Raw genomic sequence first — 23,057 nt, 5'->3', positions numbered from 1 at the left:
TGGGTAATAGCATTACTTGATTATCACACCTTTTTCAAATCTTTTATTGTCAGTATAGCTATATGTTTTACATAATGATTGATTTAACACACTTTAAACTACTCACAGGTTATATCAACACATATAAACACATGAATGCAAAGCACATACAGCATATACTCCATCTGTAATTTGTTAATTTCTAAATACAATTAACTGTGACCACCACTTTTCATTGGTTACTGTCAGGTGCGATCTAATGCAAGAACTGCATACCAAAGAATACTGTATTGCCAAAACAATGAGCTGTATATGAAGTTTACATAGATTAACATTCAGACTATATAAGAATATACACACGTCAACAACTAGACAAAGAGTCTAGTAGCAATATGTACATCACACAATTAACTAGCCTTTCATTATTATAAGTAGAAAGCATTAAACCAGTATGATTATAGAGCACTTTGGAAGGAATATAAGGCTAAGGAGACAAGGATTTGAGAATACAGTAAAGGAACAGTATCCAACCACTTCGACTATTGGGGAGCGAAGGCTAACCCTGCAAGAAGTCAGGGACACTGCCGTAATGATCAAAGTGCTTGGGCAAATGCGCGCACAATAATGGATAGGAAAATAATTTAAGGATAACTTCAGTAACTTTCATTATAGTGATTTTAATAATTACACCTGGAGGAAAGTAACGGGTAAAAAGTTAAGATGCATTTTACAGTTTGACACCAATGATAAATTATGAAACATTATACAGGTATTGCATATGATGAGAAAACCTGAACTCAAAGGAAATATGGCATACATGTACTTAAATTTGTAATTAAGATGGCCAGGATTTGCCTACCATTCACATATCCATTTAAGAGCCTTCACATCCTTCCTCAAGCATGGTGACTGTGTTTATTTAACAATTTGAGCTCCAAATGTGCCACAAGATTATCCATGACCATAATAAATTTGGGTCAAGGACCTCGCATCACTACAAAGCTTGTAATCTAATAAATATAGATTAATTCATCATTATTGAAGGAAAGAAGTACTGTACAGGGTTTATATATGGACATGTGAATGCTTAACGAATCCTGTCAATGGTCATTCAAGCTATTATAGTATACAGTACAATACATGCATAAGTTTAAGTTAGTGTGTTTGATTTGCATAAGGAATTATTTTGCAATGTGGTAATACAATAAAATATAGCACTGTGATGATTTCAGAGAAGAAAGATTGATGTACATCACTTGGTATCACATCCTGAGTACAGTACAACCTTAAATGTTACATTTGACAGATAAGCCTTAAAGTTTTGTACAATACATTTCTTAAAATTACAGACATTCTTAAACAAAAATATTTTATTTGATTATAAAATGAACATTCTATTTTATTGTACTTTACATAGAAACATTGATGGCCCTCCATTCTTATTGTCCAAGATTGGCATAGATATCACCATCTTTGTTGACCTTAACATAATTTCTTGATAGTTTAATGTGTATAGCATATCTAATATGGTGCTATCAGTGCTCATTACCATATCTTGAGGTTATCTTGAGATGATTTCGGGGCTTTAGTGTCCCCGCGGCCCGATCCTCGACCAGGCCTCCACCCCAGGAAGCAGCCCGTGACAGCTGACTAACACCCAGGTATCTATTTTACTACTAGGTAACAGGGGCATAGGGTGAAAGAAACTCTGTCCATTGTTTCTTGCCGGTGCCTGGGATCGAACCCAGGACCACAGGATCACAAGTCCAGTGTGCTGTTCGCTTGGCCGACCGGCTCCTAGAGCCGGTCGACCATGGCTAGAGCATGCATATCAGGAAAATCTTATAGGGCAAATGGAAAATTTATATATAATTTTGGCACATATACATTGCATAATCACACTATTTACACTACATTTCGGTATATGCGCAATTATCCCTAAACACTTGGACAGTTAACTTCAATACAGCAATGTACTATATTTACAAAGTTTATAATGCCACAACTTGAGAGAGAAGCTTAACAAGATTACAAACATTTTTGTACACTTACATGGGATAAATTTTTGTAAAGAATGAAATGTAATAAAATGGTAACACAGAAAATGGCATAGTAAGAGAAATAATGAATAAACTGAAAATTTTGGTAGAAAATAGCAATGAAGATAATTATTATTAACAAGTACAGTATTTCAGGAGGAAGTAAACAAAGACTATTCAGAGAACATACAAAATACTTAGGTTTTTCTACATATGGGGATAATTTAACAAAGAAAAACAACTTAGCCCATAAAAAATGGTTAATGTAATAACTAACTCATCAAGATTGTAACTTGCTTAGCTAAATGAACTGTGGGGTTCAGTCCCTGAGCCCATTATGTGCCTCTGTAACCCTTTCCACTACTGCCCACAAGATGGGTATGGGGTGCATAATAAATGAACTAAACTAAACTTAATCCTTCTGCTAGTGAGGTTATTATTTCCCAACTTTAGTCCATATCACCTGGTTTTTGAACAAATGATGTTAATATGGTTATGTAATGGCATTAACCTAGACCCACAAAACATTCTGCTATCATTTTGCAATGGCTTATTATGCAATGAGATTATCATGGACTAGTGGCGTGTGATTATCATCTATCTCAATTTCCTCTTTCCTGCCAATGTTTTCAATTTATTCCTGAAAGACATTCCTAAATAGAGCAGCAGCAATGGAGTGTGTTGCAAGACACTTCCTATAAGCTATACCAGGAATAGGTTTGTGTGCAATATAGGTATAGGGCTAACAACACTACAAACCAGATATAATAGGGCAGATCTCACTGAAACTTTTAAAAATACTGAACAATTTGGAGGATGTTGATCCAGACAACTTCTTCAAAAGGTCAGATGTAACACAAACAAGGAGCAACAGTTTCAAGCTCAACAAGCCACAATGAAGGACTGAAAACAGGAGATGCCTTTTCACCCATAGGATTATAAACCCATGAAACTACCTACCTCTCAAAGCCATAAATGCCAAAACATTTAAATTATAAAATCCAGCTGGAAAAAATCATCAGGGCAAATGGGAAAACCTTTGGCAAGCCACTGTTAGTGGCCCTCAGGTATATTCAGGTGTAAATATTACATCATAAGCCTCTATCACCATTTATTATCTATTGTGTAGTACAGCTGGTTTCATTCTGGATACATAATTAGGGATCCTAGGTTCAATTCCCTGACAGAACAGAAATGATAGAGCACATCTCCTTTAACCTAACAGACCTGTTCACCTAGCAGTAAATAGATACCTGGGAGTTAGGCAGCTATGGTGGGGTTAAAGCTTGAGGAGGGCAGGGAGGGAACCAAATATAAGCCTGAAGTATATACAGTATATACACAAGTTTTCTGTCCCGGACAAAATGTATTAATGTGTTCAATAACTACAATTATTATAACTATGTAAACTAAAGTGAGGCAATAAACATAAACCATCCAACTTGAAGAAGAGTTCCTTATCCACAACACACTAATCGGCAAACTCTCTCTCTTGTGTCCATGGACCCAGCTTCTCCCACCTCACTGCATTCTACTGTGCACCAAACCAGAAAACTTAAAAAAGTTGCCTTTTGCCTCCTTTTTGTGCACAGATCACCTAGATACTTTTGATGATATCTGCATTTAGAGGGTTGGGAGGTAATGGATTAAATTTGTACTCAGTAATGTACAATGGATATTTCAAAGTCAAAATCTAAAACAAAATTATTACAAACTGAATTTTAGATACCTGAATTGACAATTATATTATTAGAATCAAAGCTACTTCATGACACAACTAGGAATATATACAGTATCATACAATTTTTGGAATGCCACTTAATCAAAGCTAGATTGTATTAAAGATGCACAACAATTTATTCATTACAGTACATTCAAAATCACAAGTGTCCATTAAATTCAAAACAAACATGTTAAAATATAGTTTATAACTCAAGTCTATAAAATGACACTGGTGTTATGCAGAAAAAAATTTTCATCGAGAGCTTGGATCCAAACTAGATTCTACACTGTGCACTTTTATATAGTACAGTACAGTATAAACCAGTCGTGAAAGTTCAATCCCATTGAACTGTTTCAATACTTTCTTGCAGATAGGTCACTTAATTGTGATTTCATTGTATGCCTCACTATTTAGTCAATTGATTGTTGAAGCACTATTTATGATGACAAAATGTAAACATGTAACTGTGTTTCTATCATACCTAAACTATTTTCTATTATATCTGTTCAGTATATGTATATATTTTGCATACACTTTCTCCAGGCAACCTTCCTTGATAGAAGAGATGATGACAAAGGGAAATCTTCCTTGGTCATTTAAAATACTGGACCTTTCAAGTTTTTAAAATTAATAAAAGCTTGTGAACCCTTTCCCATTAGCATTCTCCATGTTGGTTTGACTTGCATCAATGGAGTGCTTGTCCCATTCTTACACAAGGAAGCAAAATGGGCATAAAATGAGGAACTGTCCTTAGTAAGATAATAGAACATATGAGGCAACAAGAAAAGGCAGAAAAGTTAAAATACAAAAAAATTAAAAATGCCAAAGGCAAAAGGCACAAGGAAAAAACAACAATAAAAACTACTGAAGGATCAATAGTACTCAAAGCACAAGGGATGAGTTACAAATCCGCTTTTCCCCAACAGAAATACTAAATAGTACCGAAATGAGCCAACCAAAGTCAACCACCAATTTTTGTCCAGTCATTAAAAAAAAAATTAATCAAAACATTTATTTCAAATAAAAACATAGCTCCCTGGCATTTTCAAAATGATAAATTTAAATAGTCTCTGTAACATAGAGCATAGGGGCATAACTGGCCGACCCCTCACAGTCTTCAAGAGAGAACTGGATAAGCACCTTCAAAGGATACCTGATCAACCAGGCTGTGACTCATACGTCAGGCTGCGAGCAGCCGCGTCCAACAGCCTGGTTGATCAGTCCGGCAACCAGGAGGCCTGGTCGACGACTGGGCCGCGGGGACGCTAAGCCCCGGAAGCACCTCAAGGTAACCTCAAGGTAAGGTAACCCCATTATTCTACTCTTGCTGATTCACATTTATTAAGCTGCTCGAAGTTCCATGGGGGTTACAGCCTCACTCCTCCTCCTCGACTTAAGATTTCTATTACATCTTGAATTCTTTTGGATAGCATCTGATGGTTAGCATTTTCTCTTTTCTTTTTCGAATTCAGAAACTTGACAATAAATATTCTGAGGCTTTGGCGAAGGATTTGGAGTTTGGGAGATGCACAAAGAACAGAGAAGATGCGTTCCACCGCATCTGCACCAGTCGGGTGGAGGAGAACGGCAATTAAAGTTTGTCTCAAAAAGCTAATCATTTGACTTTCAACTTCCATGAAAGATACATTTTTTAATACTAATAAACTTACACTATCCTCCCCTATTAAATGAGAGGTAAATTTGGCTAAATTTGCAACTTCTCTTGGTTTCATAGATTCAATTTCTGAAAACTTATCCCAAAGGGCAAATTGTAAAAGTCTTTTATACTTCTTGTCAAATTTGCACATTCTGTCCCCAAGATGGGCAAAGAATGGGTTATATTCTTTACTCTTCTGAGAGCACAGTAATATGACACTAAAGAGTTCTCGTTCTTGTTGATGAGGTAGGCTCAGCTGAAGTAGTTTCTCAAATGCATCAAGATAATCTTCCGAACCTTCAGTGATAATGTACAGTATGTTTATTCTAGGAGGGCGTGACAGCTGGAGTTTGGCAGCCTTCTCCTTGAACTGTTCACTGAATTCACTTTCCAAGCCAATGTTTTGACTTACATTTTTGAGAGACTTGTGATCTGGAGGTGGCTTTTCTCCAGGCAAATCTCCAGACCAAGCAGAACCCACAATCCACCAACGCCCGCACTCTCGGGCCTTTAAAAGATCTTCCAGGGATACATTAAGGGCTGCTGCTTGGGTTCCCTTCCGTACCAGCCCTCTAAGGACCTTTTTAAGATGCTCGACATGTGAAGGGTCATAGTTGGGGACCTTAGCCATGTTGTTGTTTCGAATAGCCTTTAACACCTCCAACATAAAGCACACCCGTGAGTATCCTGAACTTTCTTCACTGTCGGCTTCATTTATTTCTTGTGCTGCAGACGCGCGAGTTTGAATTTTGGTAATGAGAGACTTTAGGGCCAGAGGGTCATCTTTTCGTAGTGTAAATCCCACACTGCGAAGCACCAGCAAAATGAGCTCCACCTGAAAATGATTTTATAACATTAAACAAAACTCTAAAAATCTACAAAATGAAGTCCATGCATATAATCTGTATAATATTTCATTACAGTCGACTCCCAATAATACATGCCTACATACTATGCAATTTATTCCACTTGGTAAAACAAGTAAATTTCATACATATTTCAAACATTCAATACCACACCATTGAAGCATATGGATATTAATGTACATTTAACTAAATTACTGTACAGTACAGTATATACTATACTACTATTGAAAATGCCCGAAATTAACAAATATGGGCCACCCTGTAGTTATTTATATATGTATATACAGTATATGTATATGAGCCTGGAACAATGTCCCATAAGTCTACAACCAACCCTCTTGACACCATTGGATACCCCATCTGCATTTGAGTATCAATTATGTTACTCAGCATTATGAAAACATTCTGTGCATAAAATAATATACTGTAGACACTCGTTAATCCGGAATCCGACCATCCGGAAAACGCCCTTATCCGGCCAAAATCATGACCGGATAAAGTTATCTCACCATCCGGCCAAAATGTTCATGGGAGCTGGACCGGCAGGTGTTTGGCCGGATGAAAAATCTGAGCCAGTTAACTTGCTGCCGATGTTACACTCTCCGGACAGTCAGCCGGACAAGGGGGTGAATTGTCTGGATTAAAAAGCCAGGCGGCGGGTCGTACCGTATTAATCCCGTACGGCTGTGGCTCTAGGCACATGGTGTAGGAGGGGGTGGGGTGGGCAGGTGGTATCAAGAGAGAGGGGAGCGTTGGGAGGGACTGCCTTGGGGATAAGGAGGATGCGGAGGGGCCTATACCGTACACTACAGCACAGGAATTACCATTAATTTTGGAACAATTCATCACAGTCCAAAACAAAAGAAATAATTATGTAATAACAAATATACAAGTTTCCTAAAAACAATTTTGCACAGGCTGAAGTTTGCTTAAAAAATATTGTGAGTTTTTCCGCCTGGTGGCCTACGTAACGTGCCTGCCTGCCCCAAATGTGCTCTCGTCCCTCGTGTTATACCACAGTGCCGCACCATTAGTGAAATATTTTTTTAAATAACTCTTTTTATTTTCATAGTAACTTTGAACATTTTTAGCCAAGACTATGTCTGGTAGCAGCATCAATCGTTCTGGAGATGTTAAAAGGACGAAGGTTACCCTAACAATTAAAGACAAGTTACGTGTTATACAACTTTGTGAAAATGGCCGGTCGACTTCAAGTGTTGCCAAGGAATTTAATATAGGTACTAGTACTGTTTCTGATATAAGGAAACAAAAAGAGCAATACCTGAAATACATTTCAACCAGTGAGAGTGAAGGTGCAAGCACTAGCAGAGGGTGTGGTAGAAGAACTTTGAAACCTTTGACGCATGTACAGTTGGATGAGGCTGTGTAGAAGTGGTTTGCTCAGCACCGCACAGCTGGTGTTACAATTCACAGCCCAGAAATACAAAATACTGCAAGCAGGTTTGCAGAAAGCCTTGGAATAAAGGATTTCCAAGCTAGTGAAGGGTGGGTTGCAAGGTTCAAAGGGAGGCACAATATTGTGAACAGGAAAATTGTTGGTGAAAAATTGAGTGCAGATACAAGCAGTGTAGAACCATTTAAACATAAATTAAGAACATCCATTTTGTCAAATAATTTATATTCTTATCAAATTTATAATACTGATGAAACTGGGCTGTATTGGAAGAGTTTACCAGAAAAAACCAGCGTTGAATGTAATGAAACGCCATTTTCTGGGTGAGCCCCAGAGGCTTCCTGGAGCTTATCGGGCTAATGTGTTATATTAGACCGGGACATTAGCTAAGGAGTTCAGACCTACCTGGGACCAGCACCAGAACCTGGCCCCTTCAGAGAGGTTTCAGGGAGCAATGGCCCTGGAAAACCCCTTTGTGGTTGGGGTTTTCCTTATCTGCCATCGACCGGGGTTAGGCACCCAGAAAAGTAGGCATAACAAAACAAACCCCACATGGTAAAAAACTAAAACACAAAAACGAACAGAGGTAGAAACTCCCTACAATCACAAGGAAACAAGGAAACAAGCAAACATCACACTTTACTGCCGCGCTGATCGTCCGCGCAGCCCTCCCTGCCCCGAGAGGGGGAGGGGGAGCCCCGGACCTACCACGCCGGCTGCCAAGCTTCAGTTCGGAAGCTAAGCTTCAACTAACGCAAAAAAAATGCCGACCGGTGGGAGGGAGGGTTGCCAGGGAGCCTCCAGGGCTCACACAGAAAATGGCGTTTCATTACATTCAACTCTGGTTTTCTGTAGGGAGCCCCTACGACTCCCTGGAGCTTCATACCCAAAGAGAAGGAAAAGAAAGGGCTAACCCGGGAGGCGGCTGCCACAAACTCTGCAACACGAAGCCGAGACAACAGGTTGCAACCTGCGACCCAAGGCAACAAGAACGCACAGGAGCAGACGTGCATAAAGAATGGGGGGCCAAGAACCTGTGCGACCCTCAAATCCCTGCGCCCGAAATGAGCCCTAGACGTCACCAACACAGCAGCAAAAGCTGCAAACGTCTGAACAGCACGGGCGCAAAGACAGACCGCAGGCTGGAAGAATGAAAAACTCTGCGGACGACCTGGGATACCCGAGCCCTGAAAACATGGAACGAGGGGAACCGGATCAACCACAGCGCATCCCCAGACATGGTACACAGGCAACAGCAAAAAGCACAATCGGACACACAGGACGCACCCTCGGCTAAACCAATCAAGCATCAATAACCCGAGAACCCCTCCGGAAAGCAGCAGTCTCGACCGTCGCTAGGACAGAGAAAGGCTGCACACATACAAATCTACCACCAGTACCAAAGAGCTTAAACCTGAACCGAAGGAGCTACCACAAACTGAAGAGAAGATAAGAAGGCACCCTGATCAAGGACCAGGACGGCTCAGGCGACGCATGAGTAGGCCGGAGGTGAAACAAAACACGAGAAAGCGTACGAAACGTCATACTGTCGCCAAGACGAAGCTCGCAGGTGGGACACCGTCAACAAAGCCACCTGAACACCACAGAGATGGTGATACCCGCGTCAAAATAACAGACGCGAAGAGCCGAGGAGAAGGCCGAACCAGTCACGTACAGGACCGTTTCGACCTGCCGAAAGAGGCAGAGCCACGGGAAAACGCCCTGGGTTCAGACACTTATGAAGCAGCGTCTGAAAACAAGGCTGGGCCGGCCACCAAGGAACCATAAGGACTGCTCTCGTGGGAATGGGCTGCAACCGAGTCAGAACCTGAAGCAACAGCTGGACCGGGAGAAAAGGAACAGGTACCCCCACCTCGACCAGTCCTGCCGAAAAGCATCCACTGTGAATGTCTCACTGGTGGGTAAGGGTGCCACATAAAATGGGCAATGCCTAGACCACGCTAACTCGAAGACGTCCATGGCCAGGAGTCCATACGTCCGACAGAGCCAACAAAACGAGTCGGCGACGACTGGCCAATCCGCGAACAGAGGAATGAACTGAGACAGCTGTCCGCCAGGACGCAGGATACACCCTGGACATGAACCTCACGGTTAGGCAAACCCCGAGAATTCAGCAAACGAGCCACTATGGAACCAACCCCAAAGGTCAACACCTAAGAGAAACCTTGTGGTTCCGGCAAGAACCGCCAGAGAACAGTCCGAATGGAGCTGAATGGTAGAGCACCGAGTGACCCAAACCCTCCAAAGCGCAAACCAGACAGCCACGAACTCCCAAACCGTGCTGTGAGCCCGACGGACGGACAGACTCCACCATCCCTGGCTGACCTGGTGAGCACTGGTCACAAAGCCCCAGCCGTGAGATGACCCGTCCATGAACACATCGAGCGAAGGCTCGGGGAGGTGCCAAGGGACGGAACCCCGAAAACCCCAAAGAGGAAGCTGGTGACACAGCACCAACACAAGATCCCTGGAGGAACGAACCCAACGAATGCAAGAAGCGGAAGGGGTCTCCGAAGGAACCAAACAGACGCCGAAGCCAAACCCAACCCCGCGAGCAGACCAGCACGTCGAAGTTCAGACTCCCGCACAACTGCTCAAGCAACCGCTGAGCAACCTGGGACCCCCTCATGTACAGCCGAAGGCAGGACCACAGCCGCAGTAACACTTCTGGAGGGAAAGACAACGAGTGGCCCAATAGCCCTAAACAAGCCCCAGGTCCGAACCCGGAACAGAAACAGATGGAATGGCCTCCAGATCACCAGGAAACCAAACCCGGCGATCTGGAAAGAACCACACCCCTGGTGAGCAGACAAGTGGACTGACTGGGAGCCCACACCAGCCAGTCGTCGAGGTAGGCCAGACACCGAATCTCAAGCAGACTCAGACAGGGCACTAAGATCCGGTAAAGATGCAAAAAACCAGCGTTGAATGTAATGAAACGCCATTTTCTGGGTGAGACCCGGAGGCTCCCCGGAGCTATCCCAGGCTGATATGCTAATGTCAGACTTTGGCATCAGTCATGTGTATGGAGTTCTTAGGCCTACCGGGGACCACGGCCAGAACCGGGCCCCCTCAGAGAGGCAAGGGGAGCAATGGCCTATAGAAGCCCCCGTGTGGTTGGAAGCATTCTATGTCTGCCATCGACCGGAACAAGCACCCAGAAAGGTAAGCGCCTCAAAACAAACCCCTATTCTGGTTAAAATTGCTACCAAAAACCAAACTAGTGGATAGAACTCCCCAACCGAAAACAAGCAAACTAGTGTGACGTCACACACCGCCGCGCCGCTGTCTGCGCAGCTCCCCCCTCCCCAGGAGGGGGAAGGGGGAGCCCCAGATCCCCCGCGCCGGCTACCCACACCTCAGTTCTTGAGGCTGGATGTCAAAAACGCGAAAAACCGCCGACCGGAGGGAGGGAGGGATGCCGGGGAGCCTCCGGGACTCACCCAGAAAATGGTGTTTCATTACATTCAACGCTGGTTTTCTGGGGGGAGCCCCGTCGGCTCCCCGGAGCTAACTACCCACAGACAGAAAAAAGAGGGACTTACCCAGGAGGCGGTCGTCGCTCACTCCTCAACTCGAAGCCGAGACAACTGGCTGCAACCGCCGACCCAAAGCAACACAGGCCCGACGAGGCCCAGGGACATTCACAAGGTAACGAGCAGCCAGGACCCTGTTCGACCGCCAAAATCCCCGCGCCCGAATATCAGACCAAGACATATTCCCAAAGACGGCAGCAAGAGCTGCGAACTTATGAACGTCATGGGCACGGGGATAGACCGCAGGCTGGCTGGACTTAATAACCCTGTGGACGACCTGAGAGACCCGAACCCGCGAACAGGGAAGAAGGGAAACCGGATCAACCCACAGCGCGTCCCCGGACACAGAAGCTGTTGCGCGCAAATAACGGCGAAGCGCCGCAACTGGACACAAAACATGATGCACCCCCGGCCTGACCAACCAAGCATCAACCACCCATGGACCCCTCCGGAACGCAGCAGTCTCATTCTTCGCCAGAAAAGGAGATGCTTACTGAGCTAGCTTTTGCCCTTTCCCATTGATACTAACCTTTCCCAAGCTGCAACACAAAACAGTTACCTAACTCCCACTGTACCTATTTACTGCTAAAGGAACACAAGCATCAGGCAAAAGGAAACATTGGATAAAAATGTGTGTCATACCATGGAAAAAGACTTTGGAACGCTTCAGCTGTGACACAGATGTGATTAACACTGTGCCAATATACAACATTTATAGTTTTTTTTTTTTTTTTTAAATATACAGGGGTACCTCAGTTTAAGAGTTTAATCCGTTCCTGGAGATGGCTCGTATTCCGAAAACTCGTATTCCGAAGCTAACTTCCCCATAAGAAATAATGGGAAATGAATTAATCCGTTCCTGACTACCCCAAAAACCCCACATCAAACTAAATTTTTATAACTAATTCATCTAAATAAACCTACAAAACTATGTTCAAGCTATTACTTACCTTGCTGTTGAATGCTGTAGGCGTATGAAAGATGGTGAGGAGGGGGGAGGAGGAGAGGAGTTACTGTTTGGAAGGGGAGTCCCCTTTCATTATCACATCAGGCAGTGAGGACTTCACTGGTGAGCACACTCTGGCACATTTTGCCTGCATACCACTAGGACTTCTTTGTCTTACTAAGAATCTGTCTAAAGACACTTGTTTTTCCCTACATTTTAACACTTGTCTGTAGTAAGACATCACATTGTCATTTAAAAGGTCAATGCAACGGCCTGCTACAGCTTTATCTGGGTGAGTTTTTTCAACAGAACTTTGCAGTTCTTCCCATACTTCACACATTTTCTTAATCAAGAAGGGACATCCTCTACTGCCTCTACTCACAGCTATTTTCTTAGGTTGAACCTTATCAATGACTTTCTTGAGACCCATAGCGAGATATATAATAAAAACTTTTATGCTCAAATGGCCAAAAAACCGACATAAAACTGTAAATCCTTGTGAAGAATTCAGGAGGGATAGTCACTGGGCGGGAGACAATGGTAAACTGAGGGGCGATGATCGCCGTACCACCACGCGCTCGGTCGGCCTGAACGATCAACAAACTCGCGTTCCGAGGTAACCCTCGCCTTCCGAGACACATTTTCCGAGGAAATCCGGCTCGTATTCCGAAAAACTCGCATACAGGGACACTCGTGTTCCGAGGTACCACTGTACAAGAGTTGTTACATTCTTGTACAGCCACTAGTACGCGTAGTGTTTCGGGCAGGTCCCTGGAATACGATCCCCGCCGCGAAGAATCGTTGTTACAACCAAGTACCCATTTTACTGTTGCGTTAAACAGAGGCTACAGTTAAGGATTGACACCCAGTAAATCCTCCCCGGCCAGGATACGAACCCATGACAAAGCGCTTGCGGAACGCCAGGCGAGTGTCTTACCACTACACCACGGAGACTGCTATATATAATTATAATTCATTGTGTCGGTAGACAGGAAGCCAGGGTGTATGTATACACATTTGGCTTTTATCGAGCCCCCCTGTTTATATACCCCCCCCCACTCCCCGCAAGGTGGAATTACTGACCCCACCCAGGATGCAACCCCACAACAAGCTGACTAACTCCTGAGTACCTACTCACTGCTAGGTGAACAGATCATTAGGTGAAAGGAAATGTCCACAACCATTTCTGTCCCGCCCGGGATTCGAGCCCAGAATTCTCGATTGTGCATCCAGAACAAACCCAACTGTACTACCTGGGACCCTTATGTAGAAAACCCTATTATATCCATTTTCTAAACAAAACACAATACAATGTGGTGTCTCTGGGTGCACACTCATACAATGCTGGAAGCGTAGTGTACATAGTGTACAGTACTATATAACTTTTAATTATCACTACTACTATGCCTCTTTAGATTTACCAGAACATTAGCTTTACACAGATTTAATCAGACATAAAATACGGAACAGGTAACATAAGCATCATTCCAAGACAGATAACATATATGGAATTATTTAGTATAGTTAGCAAAAATATTTAAAATTATAAATAATTCTTGTTGACCCAGAGCCTAAATACATAGCATATTTGTAACAAAAGAAAAGAAGTTAAAGCCATTACATTATTATATATTTATAGCATATGAATGAAAGTTAACAATTTTAAGAGTAAAGGTGATCTAAAATCAAAATGGTAATTTTTTTGTATAAATGCCTTCCAATCTAAAATGACTATCACTATTCAAAAAAGGCTAGCCAATTTGAATTCAGTCCCTTGCAAGGTATTCATTCATTATACAATGGCAGATACTCCTGTACAATATTTTGTTCTTCAAGAAAACTCGCCAGTATTCACCATCTATGCACAGAATGCACCTATAGCAGCTGGAACACTGAATAAAATGACATCACTCTTACACACCTGCAACTACCAAGAATGTTGTTATAGAAACGTTGTCTAATAGTATATGCAGGAAGGTAGACATAATATAGATCTTAATACAGTATAATGTATATATATAAATTTTTAAGCTATTTACAAAAGGGTAATAAAACTGACCAGTCACTGTAAGTTTGGCCACCAACATATTTTGGTTAACATCTCAGTACTATAAACATTGCAATTATCGACTATATTTTGGTTCTATTTTATAGATCAATGAATCCTGTAGGGCTTTCCAAATTTTTTCATTTATTTTTAAATAAATTTTAATACGGATAACTTTCTATGAAGACCAAAGATCAGTGATTCTACTTACGATTGCCCCGACTTACGATAATTTCGAGTTACGATGTAAATTTCATAAAAAAATGTGACTCAACATACGATGGTGTCGTCGACTAACGATATTTGTTGGTACACGTTTGGGTCGACCGAGCGCATGGTTCCCGGTCACGCGGTCCGACCTGCCTCAGTTTACTACAGCTGCCCGCTTAGTGACGATCGCGCCTATAAGAAATTCCGTGTTTGTGGTGATTTTTTGCATTTTGAACATTAAAGTAATTATTATATATCACGCCATGAGTCCCAAGATAATCAATGGTAAGGCTCAACATATGAGATTCCATGTAAGGATGACCATAGAGCAGAAACAAGAGATCATTCGTAAATATGAAGATGGTGTGCGGGTTGTTGAACTAGCTAGGCAGTACAACAAATCTCAGTCAATGATATCCACCATACTGGCTAAGAAAAGACATTATGGGTGCTAAAGTGGTAAAAGGCGTATCAATAATCACGAAACAATGAACACAAACACTTGAAGATGTTGAACAGTTATTATTAATTTGGATACACAACAAGGAGTTAGCGGGATATAGCGTTTCGGAGGCCATCATTTGTGAAAAGGCAAGAAAATTGCATGAAGACCTTTTAAAGAAAACCCCTGGAATGAGTGATGCAGAAGCGAAAGAGTTTAAGGCGAGCAGGGGATGGTTTGAGAAATTTAGAAAAAGAAGTGGAATTCATAGTGTTGTGAGGCATGGGGAGGCTGCCAGCTCAGACAAACCAGCGGCTGAAAGATTCATTGGCGAATTTAAAGATTTTGTGCAGAGTGAGGCATACCAACCACAACAAGTGTTTAATTGTGACAAGACAGGGCTATTCTGGAAAAGATTGCCAAAGAAAACATACATTACCAAGGAGGAGAAGTCATTGCCTGGACACAAGCCTATGAAAGATCGATTTACTCTAGTGTTGTGTGGTAATGAGAGTGGTGATTTGAAAATTAAACCCTTGCTTGTGTATCATTCCAAAAATCAAAGAGTTTTCAAAAAATATAATGTGCAGAAACACAAAATGTGTGTGATGTGGAAGGCTAATGCTAAGGCATGGGTGACTAGGCAATTTTTTACGGAGTGGGTGAATGAAGTGGTGTGCCCTGCCATCAAAAAATATTTGCAGGAGAACAGTTTGCCACTCAAGGCCCTGCTTCTCCTCGATAATGCTCCTGCCCATCCTCCAGGCTTGGAGGATTCATTGATGGAGGAATTTAGTTTTGTTACAATAAAGTTCCTTCCTCCCAACACCTCTCCTCTACTTCAGCCTATGGACCAGAATATCATTGCCAATTTTAAGAAACTTTATGAGAGGGCACTTTTCCGAAGATGTGTCGAAGTGACGGATGCCACAAACCTCACCCTCAAAGAGTTCTGGAAAAACCATTTTAACATTTATAGTGCTTTAAAACTTGTTGACAAAGCCTGGCAAGAAGTGACTGTAAGAACCATGATCTCTGGCTGGAGAAAACTGTGGCCTGAATATGTTGCAGAACGAGACTTTGAGGGGTTTGAGCCTGAACCTTTAGTGCCTCTTGTTGAGGAAATTGTTTCTCTGGGTCAGCAATTGGGTTTGGAGTTGGATGGTGCTGATGTGGAGGAGTTGGTGGAAGAACACAACGAAGAACTGACCACTGAAGAACTCCAAACCCTTCAAAAGGAGCAGCAAGAAGAGGCAGCTGAGGAAATTTCTTCAGGGGAGGATGTGCCAGTACAATTCAATTTCTTTTTTTATTATGCACCCCATACCCATCCCGTGGGCGGTGGTGAAAAGGATTACAGAGGCACATAATCGGTTCAGGAACTGAGCCCTCTAGTTCGTTTAGCTAAGCAAATAACAATGTTTGACGCTAGTTACAAAATTATCAATGTTGTATACACATGTACACACCCTCATACATACATGTACATATATATATAAACGTATACACATATACATACACATACATATCTAATCACCCACACAAATACACACATCAATAATCTTTGTGTCACAAGTGACACAAAGAGGTGTCACAAGTAACACTACAAGAGGCTCACAACAGTCACTATACAAGGCACTTAACATCTATAGTGAGTCACACAGTTACTAGTCTTGCTGCACACCCACCCAACTGGCCGGCAGCTTTACAGTCATGTGCATGCATTACCTACAGTAAGCAAATTTTGGATACTTCGCTAAAATTTCGGGCAGCACATCATTATGAATGAAGTACTTACACATTTCTTGGACACTATTGATGGTGTTATCTCTAAATTCCGCAATTTTTTCACATTCCATTATATAATGACGCAAAGTATGCGAATAGTTCTGCTGACAGAGTTTACATTTAGTCAAATCTACATCAGCAGATGTTACAAACTCCCAGAGGTACTTGTAGCCGAGCCTAAGCCTAAAATGTCTCTTCCTCAACAATTAAGAAAATGTGTGCAGCATGGGAAGAATTGCAAATCTTTGCTGAAACGACGCACCCAAATCAAGCTGCATTAGGCCGTTGCCTTAACCTATTCAATGACACTGTGATGCATCATTACAGACAAATGTTAAAACAAAGGGAAAAACAAATGTCTCTTGACAAATTTGTAGTGAGACAAACAAGCACCAAACCACAACCAGGTCCTAGTGGTATTCAGGCAAAACGTAGGAGAGAGAGTAAGTACCCCAGAGAAAACATCACTGCCTGATGTGATAATGGAAGGGGACTCCCCTTCCAAACAGTAACAACTCCCCTTCTCCCCCCTCATCACCATCTTCCATACGCCATCAAGAGCCCTCCATTAAGGCAAGATAAACTTAGGTACCGTATTGTAGTTAGAAAAAAACATTGTATTCGGTATAAAATGTATTTGTATGTTAATATTTTGAAGGGTGGGGAACAGATTAATTCAATTCCCTTTATTTCTTATGGGAAAAATTGCTTCGACTTACGATATTTCGACTTACGCTCCATCTCTGGGGACGGATTAGCATCGTAAGTTGAGGCCTAACTGTATATCCTTATGCAGAGCCACAATCACAAACCCAAATTATTATCAGCTGCACATTTCATTTTCAAACATAATACGTACAGTAATAATCAATAGCTTTAGCTTGTGGAATTTATATAGTTCCTTACCTCTTTGTCTGAAAAACCAAGAGCAAGTTTATGAAGAATGTCATATACAAGTAGAGCATCCACCACTCGAAAGTTGTAGAGGTTGGCTATAACGAGAAGCACGTTGTCCAATTCCTTTGTTCCGATGCTGTCGCCGGGTACCAGCCTTTGCATATCATCATGCCACCTTATAACAAACTCATTCAAGATGTGAGCTCCTACCTGCAAAATAACATTTCTATATCAAGTACAGTATTGGAGAGATTATGTGCAACATGTATATTATATATAGATTATAGATTATCTATTATAGATTTTTCAAAATAGCTAATACATATGGCTCAAGGTCAAATTTGAAATTGGTGATCCAAAAATTGGCAGCCTCTTGTGGCTGTACCAGATATTGGGAGCAGTATCAAGAAGTCATTATGATGACACAATTATTATATTCAATTACAATGGTAAATAATGAAGTCTTTGGATGCAGTGAACTCTTACATTCATCGGGCTGAAATTAGGTTTCAAAAACCTAACCATTGACAAAATATTACAAATCATACTTTTATATATGCTTTTATCAAAATACTGTATACACAAAAGCTTATCCTATATATAGTTTGCATTTATATAAATATAATAATTCATGGTATAAACTATAATAGCAAACTTTGGATGCAGTGGATATCAGATTATGGCAGAAAAGGGGCAATGCAAATTTGTTCATTCAAGCAAAAGTCTAGTGTAATAATATTTGTTACTCCATTTTACATTAATTCTTTTATGTTGCTGAGAATCGGAAACTACCAAAGGCCTAGCTATACTGTATTAGGGAACTGGGATATAAAGAACAGAAAATGTATAATTGCATTAAAAATTGATGCAAAACATGTTTCTTAAATACAATACCAATACATTACTGTATCGGGTAGAGCCTATATGCTGAAACATTATTGAGGTTTTAAATGTTGTAACTTTAAACCAAAAGCATGTACCAGTATATTAAATTCTAAAAATATATAGATTTCTTGTAAATTAAAATTATAAATGCTCTTGTAACTACTATATATTTTAAGAGAACAATAGAAAGTACAAATATGCTGTGCTCGGTGAAAATAAATCAATACTTTAATAGTGGAAAATTACTTAGGCCACAGCATTGATTCGATATATGTTCAAGGCAGAGTGAAAAATCAATAACAGCGTAGTCCTAATTTCAGATCGCCTCACCTCAGAACCCACGTTAACAGAGAGTACTGCCACAAGCATAGCATGCTCTTGCACCAGCCTTTCGGGAGTCAGCGATGGCGCCACAAGCGCTTCAAATAATAGGTCTGTCAGCGTGTCACTCATGTCTTTGCGGCTGTACTTGATATACATTCCTTCTATTTGGCTGGCGATCCCGGCCATATTACTTTCCGCCAAACGGTTCAGGAGTCCCTTCAGTGCTTTCTTTATGTTGGCAAGCTGTTCTTTCTTTTTCTCATCAGTGTCGAGAGCCATGAGCTTACGAAGAGCCGGCGGAACATATTTACCATTGCCGCCAGCATCCTTATTTTGATCATGCACTACATTGCCATCCTTGTCTCGCAAACGACCATAAATATCTTCCGTCAAATAAACTTCCTCCTGATGCTGGTCAGTGTCTTTGCTTCCATTATCTCTAAATTCTGCATTACCTTCATCTTCACCATTATCTTCACTAAATTGTGCATCATCTTTACCATTATCTTCACTAAATTGTGCATCATCTTCACCATTATCTTCACTAAATTGTGCCTCATCTTCACCATTATCTTCACTAAATTGTGCATCATCTTCACCATTATCTTCACTAAATTGTGCATCATCTTCACCATTATTTTCACTAAATTTTGCATCATCTTCACCATTATCTTCACTAAATTTTGCATCATTTTCACCATTATCTTCACTAAATTGTGCATCATCTTCACCATTATTTTCACTAAATTTTGCATCATCTTCACCATTATCTTCACTAAACTCTACATTATCTTCATCATTATCTTCACTAAATTGTGCATTATCTTCATTATCATCTTCGCTAAATCCTGTAATTATGTCATCTTCATTGAATTCAGCACCAACTTCATCTTTACCAAATTCAGCATTATGTTGATCTTCACCAACATCTTCATCTTCACTAAACTGGCCAGTGCTTAGGGAATCATCATCAGTGTCTTCATGCGAGTCGCTCTTGCACGGGGACGTCATGCGAGATATATTTTCGGAGTGCGTTTTTGGATTTTTCTCACCACGTGCTCTGTTTTCCGAATCGGCTTCCGATTCGGTAACGGCTGGCAAGTTAAATTTCCTTTTCTTCCTTTTGTTACTTGCTGATGGGTTGTCTGGATTATGACTTTTTTGCTTCTCTAATACTGTTTTGATTGGTTTACTCTCAAATTTGTTGACAATAGTGTCTGCCAAACCATTGTCAGGTATACGCTTTTTTATTTTTTTCCTCCTCCGATCCTGGGCACAAATGTCGTCATCCTCATCACTGGACGTCTGCAGAGCTCTTTGCTTTCTCTTTTTTGCTTTTCTGAGTAACTGACTTGTACTAGCAACAGGATAAGAATCTTTGTCCTCAGGAGTGATAGTATTTTCAACCTCACCAATTGTTTTCTTTGTTCTTTTTTTGAGTTTCCTGCTTTTGGTGACCTTTGATTTGTCTTTTTGTGTCCAGAGGATAAGAGACTCATTACCATCTTTACTGATATCACCATCATCAGCACTCACCTCTCCCTTTGTAAGGGAGGAATCACTTAAGTCACATTCTCGATTTTCCTTGCTTGCTGAGCCAGCTTCTGATTCGTCTTCAGTAACCTCTGGTAAAATAAATCGCATTTTCTTTTTGTTTTTCTTTGATTTATTTTTTTTTCTCCCTGGAATAAGACCCACATTTTCATCAACACTTGTAGACTCCTCTCCACTTTTATTAGCACCACTACCATCAATGTTGTCGCTACCACTGTCGTCACTAGCTATAACCATCCCCTTTCTCTTTATGGGCGATGAATCGCTGAATTCACTCGGAAGCTCATCACTCCTGCTACTATACTCCACCTCGTCATCTCCTACCACAAAACCGTCAAGATCTTCATCATCATCACTGTTGCTAGAGTATCTGTCAATGTCATTCTCTTGGCCATTTTTTAAAATCTCAGGTTTACTGTAATAGCCACAGCCTGCCTCAAAGGCCAATTCTGGGTCATCTCTAAAGTCATGAAAAAGTTCCTTGTCACTGTCACTCTCTTCCCTGTCAGATTCTACAGCATCTAGATCCAGAAAACTATCATGTTTTTCCCTTGCAAAACCATCACTATTGTCATTATCACTCATGTCATCTGAAATTGTACCATTTTCTAAATCATCTTCATCACCATCAAAGTCATTTTCATTCTCACTACCTTCATTATCCAATTCTTCTTTCTCGCTTAAATCATCAGAGCTTCTTGCACTATAATATTCACCATTTTCTGAGCCCTCTTCTTCACCATTTTCTGAGCCCTCGTCACCATTTTCTGAGCCCTCTTCTTCACCATTTTCTGAGCCCTCTTCTTCACCATTTTCTAAGCCCTCTTCTTCACCATTTACCGAGTCCTCTTCTTGACCATCCAAGTCATTTTCATCCTCACTACCGTCATTAACTGTTCGCTCGTTTTCACTTAAATCATCTGAGTTTCTTGCACTATCATATTCACCATTTTCCAAGTCATCATCTTCACTATCCAAGTCATCATTATGCTCACGCCCTTCATCAACTGATCCCTCTTTCTTGCTTAAATTGTTTGAGTCATCCATATTATCATTTTCGCCAAAAACTTCATTTTCTTCACTTTTAACTCTATTCTCTATGGCCTGACAATCATTTTTTGAGAGTTCTTTCTGTGCATCTGCTTTTTTACCATTAATTTCCTCTTCCTGTTCCTCTTCATTTTTGCCAAGGACAGTAGCCATATCTTTCTCAAATTCTTCATCACTGTCATAAGTGACATCCTCTTTCTTGTACATGGCAGCATTGTTCATCGTACCTTCCTCGATATCATCCAAGAGGCTTCCAAACTCATCAGCAAATATTGGTGCAACTTTTTTCTTTTGATGAGGTTTCTTGAACCCCAAAAGCTTTGCCATCTTGTTTATTTCCTTCATATCCATTTCTTGATCTTTTCTTAAACTCTTAAGTTTTCGTTTGTCTTTGATTAAGTTTTTCTCTTGAGACTGTGAATGGCCTGCAATTGCTTTAGTACAATCTTCCCTTTCGTTTGTGCTACCACTGTTCGTAATTCCAGCTTCCTGTTTTACGTATTCTTGCAGTAAAGCCATACGGTCACTACTAGACGATGACAATTTTAACCCTTCTGTTTGCTCATTTTCACTTATTGGTAATATTGGCTCATCCTCCTTCTCTTGTCTAACAGTATTGGAGTCCATATTTTGAGCCCTGTTTTTCACTCTTTTTAATTTGCTTGTCTCTGCTCGAGCATATTCTTGTAGTTTCTGAATCTTTGTTTGAAAGTTTCCTTCAGTGGGGGAGATTTTATTACTAAAACGACTAGAAAAAGAAGCTCGGTTAATCTTTTTCTGCTTGCGTTGAAGCTTCCTTAGTCTCTTCCGCTCCTGGATCTTCGTCCGGAACCCAGACGAATGTGGCGTCTTTCCTGTCTGCTTCCGCCTCATCTTTTACACTGTGACACTACGAATACTCCTTCCTCTTTTCTCGCACTCGGGCACACAAGCCAGTCCGGTCTTGTCACGCTCCACATATGCTTTTTTCCTTTTACTTTTTGCCGTTTTGTGACGCTGACCAACAGCTGACGAACATGTGTTTGGAAACACAAGTTTTGTTTGGCTGGAGACGAGCTTAAAATATTATCACTTATAAATAATAAGTAGCTGTCCTTCATACTAACAATAGTATGAAGGAAGGATATATGAATAGATTTATATTATAAAAATATTATAAAATGTTATCATGGCTTTGGTGTTTACGTAAAATAAGATTATACGAATGCAGTGGTCAATTTAATTTAATTATTATACACAAAAGGGTTAGTTATACGCAACAATAGAAAGTCACTATAGCACGTTCTTTGAGTGTTAGATAATAGTATTCTACTAGGTTTTTCTTAACTATTACTAAACAATTTTTTTTATATTTTAATTGATACTTAAACTTTACAAACGCTTTGTATTATTAATTTGAGCTACATGCACGATCTTAAATATTATTAAACAAATTCGTTCGTTATGTTGATCTCTAAACTGGAGGAATCTTTAAGTTTATGGATATAATGAAGTACTTTACTAGAAACTTTGTACACAAAGCAATTCTATTATTTAGGCATGTTCTCTCTCAAGACGCGGATATACTGCTTTTAATTTATTGTAAAAATATTAATTTTTGTTACAATATGCGTTCATACACAATCATATATCAGTATAAACATCTAGACTGATTTATAAAATAACGTAATATATGCCAA

At 40.8% G+C, this 23,057-nt stretch overlaps 1 protein-coding gene across 1 annotated transcript; it reads right to left on the bottom strand.

Moving 5' to 3' along the window:
- Positions 1 to 20: 20 nt before the first annotated feature.
- LOC123758675 (pre-mRNA-splicing factor CWC22 homolog) lies at positions 21 to 22,419 on the bottom strand. The gene is made up of 3 exons (XM_045743211.2): positions 18,781 to 22,419; positions 17,575 to 17,775; positions 21 to 6,233 (listed from the first exon to the last, which is right to left on the bottom strand). Exons 1-3 carry the CDS (start codon positions 22,249 to 22,251, stop codon positions 5,109 to 5,111), a joined length of 4,797 nt encoding a protein of 1,598 aa, XP_045599167.2. The 5' UTR covers positions 22,252 to 22,419; the 3' UTR covers positions 21 to 5,108.
- Positions 22,420 to 23,057: the final 638 nt, after the last annotated feature.

This window comes from Procambarus clarkii, chromosome 31 (assembly GCF_040958095.1).
Source record: "Procambarus clarkii isolate CNS0578487 chromosome 31, FALCON_Pclarkii_2.0, whole genome shotgun sequence".
Taxonomy (NCBI): Eukaryota; Metazoa; Arthropoda; class Malacostraca; order Decapoda; family Cambaridae; genus Procambarus; species Procambarus clarkii.
Note: the sequence above shows the minus strand (reverse complement) of the source record. Positions and strands in the feature narration are given on the sequence as shown.